Raw genomic sequence first — 13,604 nt, forward strand, 5'->3', positions numbered from 1 at the left:
GAACTGCTGGCCCCCACTTACCTTCTTGACAAGATCTAAAGTGTTAGAAGCTAAAAGCAAATTCTGATAATCAGTAACTGAACTACGAAATGTTGTTGTAGATGTGTTTTAAGAAATGCAATCCTTTAAATAAGCTGTTTTGGTACTATGACACATGTGAGCCTACAATCTTCTGCCAAGGTTTTACTTATAGATGTTTGTGGATTTTTCTCTTCTCACAACTTTAAGTTTGTCTCACTTGGTACACTTCTGAGCACCAATAATAATTAAAAAATATAAATATTTACCTAATATTAAAGAATTATCAGCTTGTTTCATAGTGAAGTAGAAAGACTCAGAGGTCTACACCCTGACAATAAAATGATTGAAAATAAAAATGTGCCAAACTGTCACTGGTTTTGGCTTTTCCAGTGTGATGAATTGGTGCTCTTCTTTTTTAAATTAGCTCATCTTTTGGACTCATTCTGGACCATTTGAAGGGTGCTGGAAAATTAAGATGGACATTTTTCCAACAAGTTTATAAGAAACACACAAAGCATATTAGTCAACAACATATTAGTCAGCTGCAGCTTGCCTAAAACAAGTTAAGAATCCACTTATAGGTTTGGATTAGGACTACAAAGTGCACACATACTGGTGGAGACGGAAGTGCCGTTCCAACTGCTGTCTTTCTTCAACAGAGCCTGATCTAGGGTCTGGGGATGGACCGTTTGGCACATCCTCCCCTAGTTTCTACAGAGATAAGCGATCAGGTTCAATTCCACATCGACTTGCTTCTCCTCTGTCCTCCGACACCAAGGTTCGAGGAAAGTAGCCACCCCCTGGCTCACCCTGAGGATCACAGGCGGGGGGAGAGGCTTGACTTCCCCTCCTATAAGTTTCATCAACACTCAACAGAGTTAGACGTTAACTGACACCCTCTCTGGGCTGTATCATCTAATATAGGATGGGGGACACCTCAGGGAAACTCCACTGGTACTCGACAATGCCCTGCTCCATCGGGAACCTGAGAACTAGTTCGAACCCCATCCATCGCCATAACCAAACAATTTACCTTTACACAATACTTCCAGCTGCTCTTTCTGTTTTTCATTTGTTTGGCTACAGAACTCCAAGCCTCACAATTAGGATGATGAAAAAATCTGAATCTTCTGTGGTGCTCCTCGAGCTACAAACGGTCCTGGAGAATAAAGGTCATTTAGAGTAATCATGTGAAAGAGAAGTCAGATGTGAGAAAAGTGACTGGATTTGAGTTTTTGTTGCTTTCACAATATAACTGCAACCTAAACAGAATTCATTATTTAAGCACATGGAGTCTGTACAGTTTGCGGGACACGACTACACAAACAAAACTCCTCCTATAGTATGTAATTTGTTATGCTTCTATCATATTGTTTAACTCAATGTTATGTAGTGCACTAAAAAGATTAAGTGATCCGTTCACTAACTGAGATAAGTGCTGATAACGGTGATTTGTACTGTTCTGGTCCCTCCCCTCATCCTCTAAAGTATGTACTGATAAAGCGTTTCGACATTTAAACTTGGTAAACGTGCACAAACATTTGCATCTTGTTTAAGCCTCCACATATTTAGAAACAGCCATAAATGATGTTGCAATCTGGAAACATGTTGAAAGGAAAACAGACCTCACAGGATATTTCATGATCTTTAGCACACACACACACACACGCACACACACATATGGAGAAAATGGCAAAACTGTTACGTTAACTTGAATATACTTTTACCACTGTTGTGCTGGTAAACTGCTTATACTGTTATGATGAAAAGACTTTTTTTTCTGCATTTATTGTGAAACTATTTAAAATGAACTGTAGTTTATTTTGTATGCTGTTGTGTAACCATTTCATACTTTTAACTTTTTTCTTGCAAAATGTTTTACAGTGTTAATATAATCCTGTCTAGATGATCGGTGTAATAAAATAATGTCCACTGTTTTTTATTTTTTTATTTTATTTTTTTCTCTTTTTTACATGACACCAGTATTCATTAAACACTTTGATAAATAAAATGACATCCACTCTTTCCACCATACATTTATCTTTGCATATACAGAAAATCTAAACTCTGCATCTACACTCACGGCTGTAATTGTTGTTATCAATAAAATAGTTTTTCAATTAACCCATGGGGAACATACTGAAGCTCAGCAAAACCCAAGCATAACTTCGGTCCAGACTTGTGAGGCGAGTTAGGTGTTTGGTGGCAGTGGGCTCTTCCCCTTAGATACCACCACAGCTTGTTCTCCGATGCTGTCTTCTATAAGCAAGGAGATGGCGCCATCTAGCTGTTTTGATGCTGCTAGAGCCACAACAGCTTTTTCTGTGGGGAAGCCCATCTTCTCCAGCTGCTGAAGACTAGGAGGAAACTTTGTGTAAGTATATATAAAGTACTGTGCAAAAGTCTTGAGCCACCACTCACGACGCTGCGCACCGTGCTAAGTTTTCAGCTAATAGCTTTTGGGAATCACCTCATTGGTGCAAAACTATTTTATATTTGTCAAACTGTGTTTTCTTAGGGAGTTTTCAAAGATTCAAGCAAAAAAATTGAGCAAATGACAAATAATGTATTTTTGTGACGGGCTGCTAGTAACAAAGTGTCTAAGCACAACCTTTTATATGCTCGAATGATTGATAGGTCGGTGTTAAATGGTTTAAAAAAAACAAGAAAAAAGAAAAGCCATTCCTGGATTAAATAGAAAATACAGGGAAAAGCAGCCAATGTCAGAAGACCTTTAAACATTGCTCAAGACAACTTAAAAGAAAGTCTGGAAGCACACTGTAAAAACAAAGAGGGATGTCTCAAGACTTTTCCACAGTATTCTATGAGAAAATCGAGTAGTACTAGGTTTAAAAAAAAAAAAAATACATACACACACATCTGCATACTGACATAAAATTCAAGATATTAAGTTATTACTAACCGCAAAGAGGAAACCGATGATTTAGGAACCTCCACTTTTGCACCAGGATCATCGGGAGCATCCTGTAATGAGGCCAGTATCCCCGCTCTAAGCATCTGCTCCTCCAGCACCTCTGCCTCAGCAGTCACAGTAGACTCCTCCATTATCCAGGCAGGCAAAGGTTCAATCCATGAGCGGTGGTTTGAAGCAGAAGGTTGGTTCATTGGGACAGCAGCTGACTGATCTACGGGTATCGTCTGAGAAACTGGTTGAGATCTGTGACAACACACGAGGTTAAAATGTTCAGAATAAACACAGGTTAAGACCAATGAATGTTCATTGAGACTTGTGATGTGAACGAAATGAGTCACACCTGTGTGAGGTAGCGTAGCTAGGCAACCTTAACCTGGCTGTGGTGGAAACATACATCCAGTCAGGGATGAAATCCAAGACTCTGGACTCCTCCAGCTCCTGTAACATCCCGATAAAGGGCTGATGATCTGAGCGATACATTAAGTATTATATAGAAAGACTTATGAATATGGAAATGAACATCATCAAAGATTTAAACCTGGAGAAACAAATTGAGAGTTCAAGAAAAATAAGAGACAAGTGAGCTAATAGTAAAAGTCCTAATAAGTCAAAAAACAAGTAAAATTGTTTCTCTATAAATCACAATATAATGCTTTTGGTTTCAAACAATTGCAAAATCGGGGTAGGATACAGTTGTGCCCAATGCATATTGCACAGAAGTGAAGCAGAGCTGGTGTCCCGGGCAGCAGCAGCAGACCAATCAGCAGAAAAAGCCACGGGAGAAACCAGACAGGCAGACATCTCAGCACCCTCCTCTGTGTCACCTGTCGACACTGTGCTGTAAATAAAGCAAGCTGGACGGCAGAGAAGCCAAAGATCCGGCTCGCCTCACCCCCACCAATAAAGAGGAGCAGGGTGTAAAGAAAAGGTAGTGCGATGATTGTCAGGGTGGAGAGGACGAGTAAGGCGAGTGTCCCCCAGCGGCGCTCCTGACAAGATCCAAGCAGCAGCACCAGAGCTACACTGACCAGCAGAGAGGGCAGCTCATCATGGCTGAGAGCATACAGGAACACATCTGAGGAGGGGAAGAGGTCATGCATATGTTTTGATTTTTACCAATTCTTGTCTGTGAGATCTGAACTCAAAAAAAGGGTTACCTGTGAACCTCGGGAAGTCTCCTCCTGGACCAACACTGAGACTTGCCTGGATGCCCCCAGCATACATCAGTAGCATGAGTGTTACCAATAAAGAGGTCCCCAGGCAGAAGCCAGGACGACCTGATCCAAACCAGAACCGCACTGACGACATACAGTCCAGCATTATTCACGATTATTCACGATCAGCTGTAGTTTCTCTACTCACTTTTTGGAGGGTTTGTTTTTTTGCTATAGTGGCATAATATTGGTAAACAAACATATGCTGGTTTGCATAACACGAAAAATAGTTTGTGGCATTAAACTGAACCCATTATTGTCCTCACAGCATTAAGACAGCCCGTCAAAGATCCTTCAAACTGAGGTTAGTGCCTGCAGAAATTCCACCAAAAGACATGAAATATCTAACTAGTACGACAACCTCTAATTTCTTCTGATCGTATATAAAATAGCCATATCCTCAAAGCGTATGTGATGAAATATTTTAAGGAAAAAAAGAATAATCAAAGCATAACTAATAAAGTCCTACAATTATAAACAAATCTCCAGTGTGAAAATATTCAGAAAATGAAAGCAAACTTCCGCGTTACGTCTTTTTCTTCGCAGTAAAACAATAGCATAAAGATGCACTACCCCCACCTGCTGGACATACTGCTAGCAAGCCGTCAACCACCAGCAGGATTTAGATTATTATTTGAATGAACTGTTTTCAAAGACATTTTTTAAGATCTGGCCAAGAGGGCAGAAGAGATGGAAACAAATATATGAAAATTGTTCTATAAAGATTTTTTTAAGTGGCCCACGAGAACTGGTCTAGTTACGATCTATTACCCAGAGTGGGTATAATCACGCTAAGTCATAAGGATACTTGAAAAACAGGTATTTATTTTACTTCTTGTATAACCCCTCCCTAAATCACGTTGACTTCCGAATATTTACAAATCAGCGTTTTTTTATGTTGTTTAAAATTTAAAAGCACAGACTATGCGGCTATTATTGTAAACGTACGTGTCGATTTGTGTATCTAATCTGTAATGCTCTCGCTACAGCAGCCCCCAAACAGTATCGCGTTATGTCGCGAGATTTCGCGGTTGCCGCGAAGAGAAGTGCGTTTCTGCGGCAGCATTCTTCGTCCATTCGTCTCTTGTAGGCACACTAAAATGGCGTCTGCTTCGGGTGAGTAAAAAAATTGCGACAATTGCTGACTTTTAAAGTAAATGTTGGTTTTCATTGAAACATTAATTTACATGAATGTATCCTAATTGTGAGTATGTTTGCATAGTTTGTCTTTTTAGCCACTTTTCTTCATTGAATAACATGAACTTAGTCGGCTCCGCGTCCGAGGCCTAGACAAGTTAGCTCGTCGAGTCTTTGCGGTATTTACTCCGGATGTTTTTTCATTTGTGCACACTGCGTTTTTCCGCATATTACCAATTTAAAACTAATCCTGTTTAACGGGTGCGTCGATCTCTGAGTGGTTTCGTTGGCTGTGAAGTAGTGTATAGGTTTAGTGAATGGTCTAGTTGTCTCCGTTTTGAATGGCAACCTAAGAACGGGCCTGTAACGTGCGGCTCGCGCGCTAAGATCTGAAACTATTGTTTCTTGTTTTATTTTTTTAAACTAACCCTTTTTCCCCATTTACAGATTACAGCTCCTACAGCCAGACCGGGGCTCAACAGGGGTAAGGTTTTTCAGTTACCTTTATTAAAATGGCTTTGAGATTTTTAACCATCCAATATGACCTAATTCTTTCGAAGAAAGGAAACAAAGCGGAGATTAGGGTGGATGCAAATGTAAACCTGTATATATTTTTTAAAACCAATATGCAAACATGGATTACTTTTGGTCGTTTTGTAACCTTCTTTAGATCGTAGTAAACATCTTTTGGATAAAGACCATTTTAAACAGCGCACAGCATGATATTTTTTTCAGGCAGTACCCGGATTTCTGATGATCCTAAAATTTTGATGCATATGTTTACAGGTATGCTTCCTATGCTGCCCAGCCCTCACAGAATTATGGACAATCTGCTCAGGTACCATTATTGATTCAATTGTGCAGATTTGATCAAAGCATGCCTTGTGCTTAAAACATTTAATGATTGTGGGGGAAACTTGGGATGGTTATTTGTTTACTGCTGGCAGTCATATAGGTTGTTTGTGCTTTAAGCAAATGGAGCTTTTAAATAATGCTTAGTTGAGGTTTATTGTGCCTAATGGCTACTGTATTTGGTCTTTCAGCAAAGCTATGGCCAGCAGAATTATGGCTCATATACCCAACCTGCTGCAGCAGCTGCTGATAGCAGTTACAGTCAGACAACACCTGCAGCTGGAGGCTACCCCCAGCAGCAGCAACAGTATGGATCTGGATCATATGGCCAACCAGCATCAGGTCAGTTTTTGTTTTGTTTTAATTTATTTATTTTTAATTATTCTGTTGTTAAACAGTCAAATTACAATGTGAACAGGAATGAATATCAAATATCTTTTTTTTTCTCTTTGTGATATGTGATGTCTTTTGTATAGCTGGCTACCCTGCTGCCCAGTCTGCTACTCACAGCTATTCACAGTCAACCCAGGGTTACGGAGCCAGTGGTTATGACAGTACTCCTGCTGCTGCTGCTCCAGCTGCCTCCCAGTCTTATGGCTCTCAGCCAGGATACACGGCTCAGTCTGCCTACCCTGGTTATGGCCAACAGGCTGCTCCCACTGCCCCTCAGAGGTATGAACATCTCATCTGACAACAAAATAACACGTGAATTCCAGAAGAACATGCTTATCGGATTACTTACATTTTGTCTGTGCTTTGTCTCCATCAGTTACAATGCTAACAGCCAGCCGGCTACTTACAACCAGAGTAGCTACTCCCAGCCAGCAGCATATGGTCAGCAACAACCTGGTTACCAAGGCCAGCAGGCAGGCTACAGCCAGCAGCAGGGATACCAACAGCAGACCCAGCCACAGCAACAAGCTCCTCCTGCTTACCCTCCCCAGGCCGGTGGATCATATGGGCAGCCTCCAGCCAACCAGTACAACCAGCAAGGTGGACCACCCAGTTACAGTCAGTCCGGCCATTACAGTAAGCTTTGCTTTCCTCCTGCCTAAACAGCTGCTCTCTCAACTAAGCGCATCTGTTCGATTCCACTGTGATCATTCTGTGATGACTGCATGTTTTGATATTGTTGTTCCTCTTGTAGACAGTTACAGGCAGGACGGGCAGGGTGGAGGTTCTGGTTATCCAGGCTCTGAGCCTACGAGGTACCCTGGAGTAGGGGACAGCAGGGGCCTTGGAAGGGACTTTGACCGTGGTGGAATGATGCATCGTGGGCGTGGAGGCATGGGGCGCGGCATGGGGTAAGTGTCTTTCTTAAGCACTTAATCTCACATTTATTCAGTCTTTGCAGGTGCCGTTGCCATTTGAGGCAGAGCTGAGACAAACCCTGCTGTAACGTCAGAATAATACAGGAAAACATAATGGCAGTCTTGTAAGGGGAATTTATTAGCATTTGATACTGATTCATCAGCAATCGGTGCTAATGAATTGCATATAGCTAGTATAATACATGCAGTGGCATATGTTGTATATGCCAGCAATAAGAATGAGTTTTGTCTCAACCCTGCCTCTCTCTTGGTCAAAGGTAAGAAGAAGAAAAAAGTGCCGATTTTGATCAGAGACCTGTGCATAAAATTTAGGTTGGACAGCTTATATCCTAGACCACGATTTGATTACTGGGCAGTATCAACAGTATAGCATAGGAAAACGTAGTTTCAGATTTCAACGTTTGTCAGGGAACATGGTACAATCTGTAAGAATATCTACATAAAGACATACAGAATTCTAACCCTACTTTCTTTAGTTTCCCACCAGTTCAGTTTGTCAGCATGCTGAATTATTCTCTGTAGAGTGACTAACTGGAATAATACAGTTAGATGCTGGAGTCTAGTCCTGTAAGGTCATATATTACGACAGGTATTTTAAGAAATGTATAAATGGACGCTGGGCTCATGTAGCACATTAAGTTCCATTTCACATGCACGTTTGTGTTTTACTAGAGAGCAGTATTTGGGTCAGTACATTTTCTTGATAAGTTTTATTTATTATTCATTTTTTGGCAATTCATTGGTGGTTTTTCAGAGTCTCATAGGTTTCTAAAGGGCAACCGGTGACAATATGTATTTGTCCCCATTTCATTGGGTTGAGAAAATGCCAAAAAAGGCGGGAAATGGCACTTTAAATTAATCTAGATGTTTAAATGGTTGTTTAAAGAAACACCTCAAAAGTAAATGACATCAATTACAAGAAGACAGAGTAATTAACCATCTATTTTAAGAATTTTTGTCATTTGCCGCTCTGACATTACTCCCAAAAGTAGTTTCTCATTTGATGTCATCTCTTGGACCAAAGTAAGTTTTTGTTTTTGTTTTTAAAAAAAAAATCTCTTTCAAGGGTTACTTTGATGTTCAGATTTATTTATTTATTTATTTATTTTTTACTAACCATTAAAGCAAAAAACAAAACAAAGGACAGTAAGAACGGTAAGCCTATATTAATGGCAAAACACTCAGAGGGAAGTTTTAATAAATTTCAAAATCCTGGTTAATTTTCTGATACACGTGGTTATTTTCCAGCCATATACTGGCTGTTTTTTGGTGTTTTTGACAGCTTGAGGAAAGAAAAATGTAGGTATAGTGGTTTTTTGACGTTGAAGGCATGGGAAAACAGGGCTTATTGAAGGTATGCACAGACCCATCTGTTCCAAAAAATATATAAAGATTTCTCATGGGGTGGTTAGTGTGGATGCATTCAGTCCAAAGTGGATTTTTGTTTTGTCATTAGTCAAATCTCAAAACAGCTTTTGGGTGCACTATACTTGTTTTAAGGGTCTTGTGAAAATGTATTTCTCATGTTAAGGAAATTGGAACACATCCTGGACACTCTCTCTGGTACTTCCATTTAATAGACAAGAAAATTGTCTACAGATTGAGCATCGGAACAGGTTTTCTATTGTGCAGATGTGATTTTTACCAAGTTAAAACGGTTACAGAGACACATTTCAGGTGTTTGAAGTTCATCAGAGGGTTGTACCGTCATGTTGTACTGCACATTTGGTTTGGTTTAGAAGAGCTGTTTAAAGGTTTAAAAATACTATTTAAAATTCATACTTGCGCTATCAAGTTTTACATCAGCAGCCATTAACGTGACTATTGGTAACATGACAGGGGTTTGGGGTTTTTTTTGGTTTTTTTCCCTTCTTTTGGGAAAGAATCCTGCCCAAAGCTTGAATGAGCAGTTTTGTGGCAGAAATGCACGGGCATCATCGGGTGTTCATTTCAGGTGTCCATTTTAAGGTGTGTTTAGAATTTTTCATGGTTATTTTTCAGTGGCAAAAGTTGTTTTTTTTGGGGGGGGGGGGGGGTTGTTTTTTTTTCTCCTTCCTTTCCTTTTTAAGAAAGAGGGTTCTGCATGACATCTCTGGTTTTTGGTGGCGCAAATGCACACACACAGACACTGAAGTATTTCAGCAAATCTCATACAAGGCCACACTTTAAAAGTATAATATAAACAAAATAGTTCTCAGTTAGAAAGCATAAATAAAATTACATCATTGTATTTCAGATGCAGTGTAGCAGGTTTCTATCATTAAATTTGAAGATTAGCTTAGGTTTAGCTTTGCACAGGTATATTTATATATTCTGGGGGGAGGTGGGGGGCACGTTATGTCATTCTGAAATGTTTTGAATTGTTTTTGTGGTTTGGAATACAACTGTTTGATCACTTTCTTTTGAGCACATTTTTAACATGCTTTGTCACATTTATACCGTACAGGTAACAGTGAGAGCCATTTAAAACCATCTTTTCTCTAAAAAGTATCTGTACTCAGTACAGAGCCGCCAGCTTAAGCAGCAGAAGGAGCTTTAACAAAGATTCAAGGTCTGCCATTTTTCAAGAACTGAGGATGGTGGTTTTTATGAGCATGATGGGTTCTTTAAGCGACCAAGTCTTTGTTTTTAATTTCCCTTGGTAAACTATGTTTAAGAAGAAGAAGAAAACGAAAAGTTTTGGTGTTTTGTTTGGAAACATGTATACTTGTATTTGTTTTTATTACCTGGTGAATGTAATCACCAGGCCTTCTTGTGAAATTTCAGATGCATTGTCTTATTTTACATGTGTAATATCTGCTTGTGCTGTAATTTTCCTTAGAAGTAATGTTAGTGCGGCCATAGTTTGTTTCTGGGTAAAACTGTATTCCGTCAATGCATCTGAAATCTTTTCTATCTGTGTACAAATGTTTGGGTTTTGTCACAATTTAAATACCAGTAAAAAATGTTAGTTTTTTATTTATTTTTTTTCATGTGTATCCTCTACTAAAAAATGTTTCTGAAGTTGTTTTTAGCTAACTAAGGAATGGCGCATAATTCCTAAACTAATACCCTCAGATTATGTATTTCTGATTATGGGGAATTTTTATTATGTGAAAGTTGCTGTCCGGCTAGTTAGAATGTTTTGATTACTCCCTCAATCAAGCCACTTTGCTCGAGCCATGGAAGTGGCTGTAAAAGGGAAATCGCCTTCATATCTCCATTTATTCCCCCATAGCAGCGCTGGAGACAGAGGTGGCTTCAGTAAGCCTGGTGGTAAGTTAACGAGTATTACACTGGTTAGTCCTTTCAAAGACTTAAACTTTTTTGAGCAAATATGCCTCGAGTATTGATGTGACATACTTTGTGGTCGTCAAAATTTATTTATACAAACACATCTGAAAATATTGGAAATTATTTTTTTTCCCATTGCCTGAGACCATTCTCTCTGGGGTACTGTATAGTTCAGTCACTGCTTATGGTTTGACACTTGAGTTTTCAAAAGGTTAATCACAAATTTCAACTCGAATGCGTTTTGTTACTGCTTTAAGAAATCTGAGCAGAATTCATGGGGTTTTTTGAGGATTTGCTACTGGTCTAAGAGGCTTTTCAAATGACACACAAATATTTGCCAAAGGGTCCAAGGTGTCCTATTTTCAATTCAATATATCACTTGTGGGAATTGTGTGTACCTTAAGGTGCTATTTTCAACTTTTCCCAATATGGCTGATGCGTCTATAAGGGAGTGTCTGGATTATGTTTTGTAGTACTCTTTAGGTGGAGTTTACTAAACAAGAGTTCTCAACACTGACTTGTATCAATCTGTTTCTTTCCTCCTGGCTGATGGACCACAGGACCTATGGGCGACAACGAGCGTGAGATGGGTGAGTCACTAAACTCCTGTTAGGTTCCTTGAAATTGGTGTTTCATAAACTCTGTACAGCTTGTTTGTTTGTTTGTTTGTTTGTTTGTTTTTAAATAAGCAACTGTTTAAAAACAAAAAAAAATTTGTAAATGGGTTTCCTCGTAGGACGCCCAGAGGAGCAGGATGACTCAGAGAACAGCACAATTTATATCACAGGATTGACTGAGAAGGCTAACCTCGAGGAAATGGCTGAATTCTTCAAACACGTCGGTCCGATTAGGGTAAGAACACTTTATTCTAAATGTAGTTGCAAACACACCTAATTAACAATAAAGTAAATGTTTTTTTCCTTCCCCTCTTCTTTCTACACATCAAGATTAACCGCAGACTTGGCCAGCCTGCGATTAACATATACACAGACAAGGACTCTGGAAAGCCAAAGGGGGACGCCACTCTGTCCTATGAGGAGCCAGTTTGTGCCAAAGCAGCTGTGGAGCATTTTGATGGTACATTTCATCGACATCAAATCTTTATTATTATTATTATTAGTAGTATTAATATTATTAGTAAACAATTTCTTCTTTCTTTAAATATTAGGAAAAGAGTTCCAAGGCAGAAGACTTAAGGTGTCCATGGCACGCCGAAAACCCATGATGGGTGGAATGAGAGGTGGTATGCCTATGCGAGATGGCATGATGGGACGTGGAGGTAAATTTTGGTAGTGATGGACTGTATTTTATGCTGTTATTGCTGTACTTGTGTAAATCTTAATTGATGGTAGTTTGAATTTAGATAAACTCACACAGGAGCCCTGTAGCGTGTTTTATGTGAACTGCATGCTAAAATAGCCTGAGTCCAGCTTCATGATTTAAAGGTGCTGTGATTTCCCTATAATATCAGGTATGATGGGCCGTGGCGGAGACCGTGGTGGTTTTGTCCCACGAGGTGGTCCACGTGGTATGGGCAGAGGTGGACCGTCAGGAGGCAACATGCAGCAGAGAGCCGGTGACTGGGAGTGTCCTAATCCGTATGTATTTTTTTCATTGTGTACCATCTTGGTTTTTTGATACTTTGTTGGTTTGTCAGAACTTTTTAATTCATGTAATCTGTGCTTCCAGGGGTTGTGGCAATCAGAATTTTGCCTGGAGAATGGAGTGTAACCAGTGCAAAGCTCCCAAACCAGAAGGGTTGGGTGGTGGCCCTCCATTTCCCCATGGAGGTGACCGTGGCAGAGGTGGAATGGGAATGCGTGGTGGCAGAGGTATGGACCGTGGCGGTCCAGCAGGAGTCGGAGGGCCCGGTGGACCCGGCGGCCCTGGAGGATTCCGTGGAGGCTGGGGAGGTGACCGAGGTGGATTCAGAGGACGTGGTGGAATGGACAGGGGAGGGTTCCGTGGGGCCGGCCGTGGAGGACCACCGATGGACCGAATGGGTGGCAGAGGTGGAAGAGGAATGGGACCACCAGGGGGCAAGATGGATATGAGGTAGGGTTTAGGCTACCTGAAACGTGAACTTTAGTGCCAGTCTTATTACTCTAAGTAATTTTATGACTACCTTCTAATGCTGAATTTGGACATGGAACTGAAACTGAAGTGTTTGCTGTCCTTCCTTGGTTTTGTTTGCAGGGATCATCGTCAGGAGCGCAGAGACCGACCTTACTGAAGGAGAAGCTCTTGATCGTTTCTCTTGTGGAATTTGATTTTTAGAAGAATTTTCTTTTAATTTATGGTTCCGAATTTTGATGGTTATAGAACTGCTCTCACGCAACCTGTGCAGTTACATTCATATCGTTTCCATATTTTTTTTCCTCGTCATTAGTTTACCCATGTTTATGCTAAATCTTGTATTGTGCATGTTTTGTTCTTCCTGTTATTGCTTTTTTTCTTTCTTTTTTTTTTTTAAAGATGCAGATTAGGTTTGACTTTGTGTTGTAAAATCCAGTATTTTTCATTCATTAACGAACTGTCCTTTCCCATAACTAACTATTGTATGTTGATAAATGTGGGAAATAAAATTTTACTTAATTAATGTTGAGGTTTTTTTGCTTTTACTCAACTGTACAAATTTTAAGCACCTAAGTAATTTAAAATCATAAAGGGACCTCTGTACACATTCACACTACTTACATAAAATAACATCTCTGAACTGTACATACTCAGAATTGTTAAACCAAAGATTTTGGCACTTCAGTATTTCTTTGAGGCTCTTTCTGCTTAAGGTGTGTTTGGTATGTTCTTTGAGGAAACACGATGTTAATCTTACTCAAATAT

The 13,604-nt window shown here is 39.9% G+C and overlaps 3 protein-coding genes across 9 annotated transcripts in view; 2 read left to right on the top strand and 1 right to left on the bottom strand.

Annotated features, from left to right (window-relative positions):
* emid1 (EMI domain containing 1) overlaps positions 1–1,958 on the top strand; it is a 56,545-nt gene extending 54,587 nt beyond the window's left edge. For all 4 annotated transcript variants that reach the window (XM_080308687.1, XM_080308685.1, XM_080308688.1 and 1 more), the window contains one exon: positions 681–1,958. In XM_080308687.1, the coding sequence (XP_080164813.1) occupies positions 681–814 (134 nt within the window). In that variant the 3' untranslated portion in view covers positions 815–1,958. The remainder of the gene's footprint in view (positions 1–680) is intronic.
* rhbdd3 (rhomboid domain containing 3) lies at positions 1,676–5,242 on the bottom strand. Its single transcript, XM_026186373.2, has 5 exons — positions 4,114–5,242; positions 3,648–4,031; positions 3,297–3,423; positions 2,945–3,199; positions 1,676–2,378 (listed from the first exon to the last, which is right to left on the bottom strand). The coding sequence occupies exons 1-5, from the start codon at positions 4,274–4,276 to the stop codon at positions 2,213–2,215; spliced, it is 1,095 nt and encodes a 364-aa protein (XP_026042158.1). The 5' UTR covers positions 4,277–5,242; the 3' UTR covers positions 1,676–2,212.
* ewsr1b (EWS RNA-binding protein 1b) lies at positions 5,217–13,362 on the top strand. Of its 4 annotated transcripts, none has more exons than XM_080308682.1 (15): positions 5,217–5,286; positions 5,755–5,791; positions 6,094–6,145; positions 6,351–6,501; positions 6,636–6,831; positions 6,929–7,188; positions 7,307–7,463; positions 10,636–10,745; positions 11,324–11,353; positions 11,500–11,615; positions 11,711–11,840; positions 11,932–12,042; positions 12,235–12,361; positions 12,453–12,818; positions 12,960–13,362. In XM_080308682.1, exons 1-15 carry the CDS (start codon positions 5,271–5,273, stop codon positions 12,994–12,996), a joined length of 1,896 nt encoding a protein of 631 aa, XP_080164808.1. In that variant the 5' UTR covers positions 5,217–5,270; the 3' UTR covers positions 12,997–13,362. The 4 variants fall into 4 exon arrangements, with proteins under 4 accessions (XP_080164808.1, XP_026042152.2, XP_026042153.2 ...); XM_026186367.2 differs by having other exon boundaries at positions 10,708–10,745; XM_026186368.2 differs by having other exon boundaries at positions 10,711–10,745.
* Positions 13,363–13,604: the final 242 nt, after the last annotated feature.

Source organism: Astatotilapia calliptera, chromosome 12, assembly GCF_964374335.1.
Source record: "Astatotilapia calliptera chromosome 12, fAstCal68.1, whole genome shotgun sequence".
Classification (NCBI taxonomy): Eukaryota; Metazoa; Chordata; class Actinopteri; order Cichliformes; family Cichlidae; genus Astatotilapia; species Astatotilapia calliptera.

What these genes read in the sequence shown, in the direction of transcription:
- rhbdd3 (XM_026186373.2), bottom strand. Translation starts at nt 4,276, where the DNA reads ATGCTGGACTGTATGTCGTCAGTGCGGTTCTGGTTTGGATCAGGTCGT. An exon ending in AGCTACGCTACCTCACACAG is followed by an intron (nt 3,200 to 3,296) that starts GTGTGACTCATT and finishes GTGTTGTCACAG; the next exon opens with ATCTCAACCAGTTTCTCAGA. An exon ending in TCATCGGTTTCCTCTTTGCG is followed by an intron (nt 2,379 to 2,944) that starts GTTAGTAATAAC and finishes GTTTCCTCCTAG; the next exon opens with TCTTCAGCAGCTGGAGAAGA.
- ewsr1b (XM_080308682.1), top strand. An exon ending in CAGACCGGGGCTCAACAGGG is followed by an intron (nt 5,792 to 6,093) that starts GTAAGGTTTTTC and finishes ATATGTTTACAG; the next exon opens with GTATGCTTCCTATGCTGCCC. An exon ending in GCTCCCACTGCCCCTCAGAG is followed by an intron (nt 6,832 to 6,928) that starts GTATGAACATCT and finishes TGTCTCCATCAG; the next exon opens with TTACAATGCTAACAGCCAGC.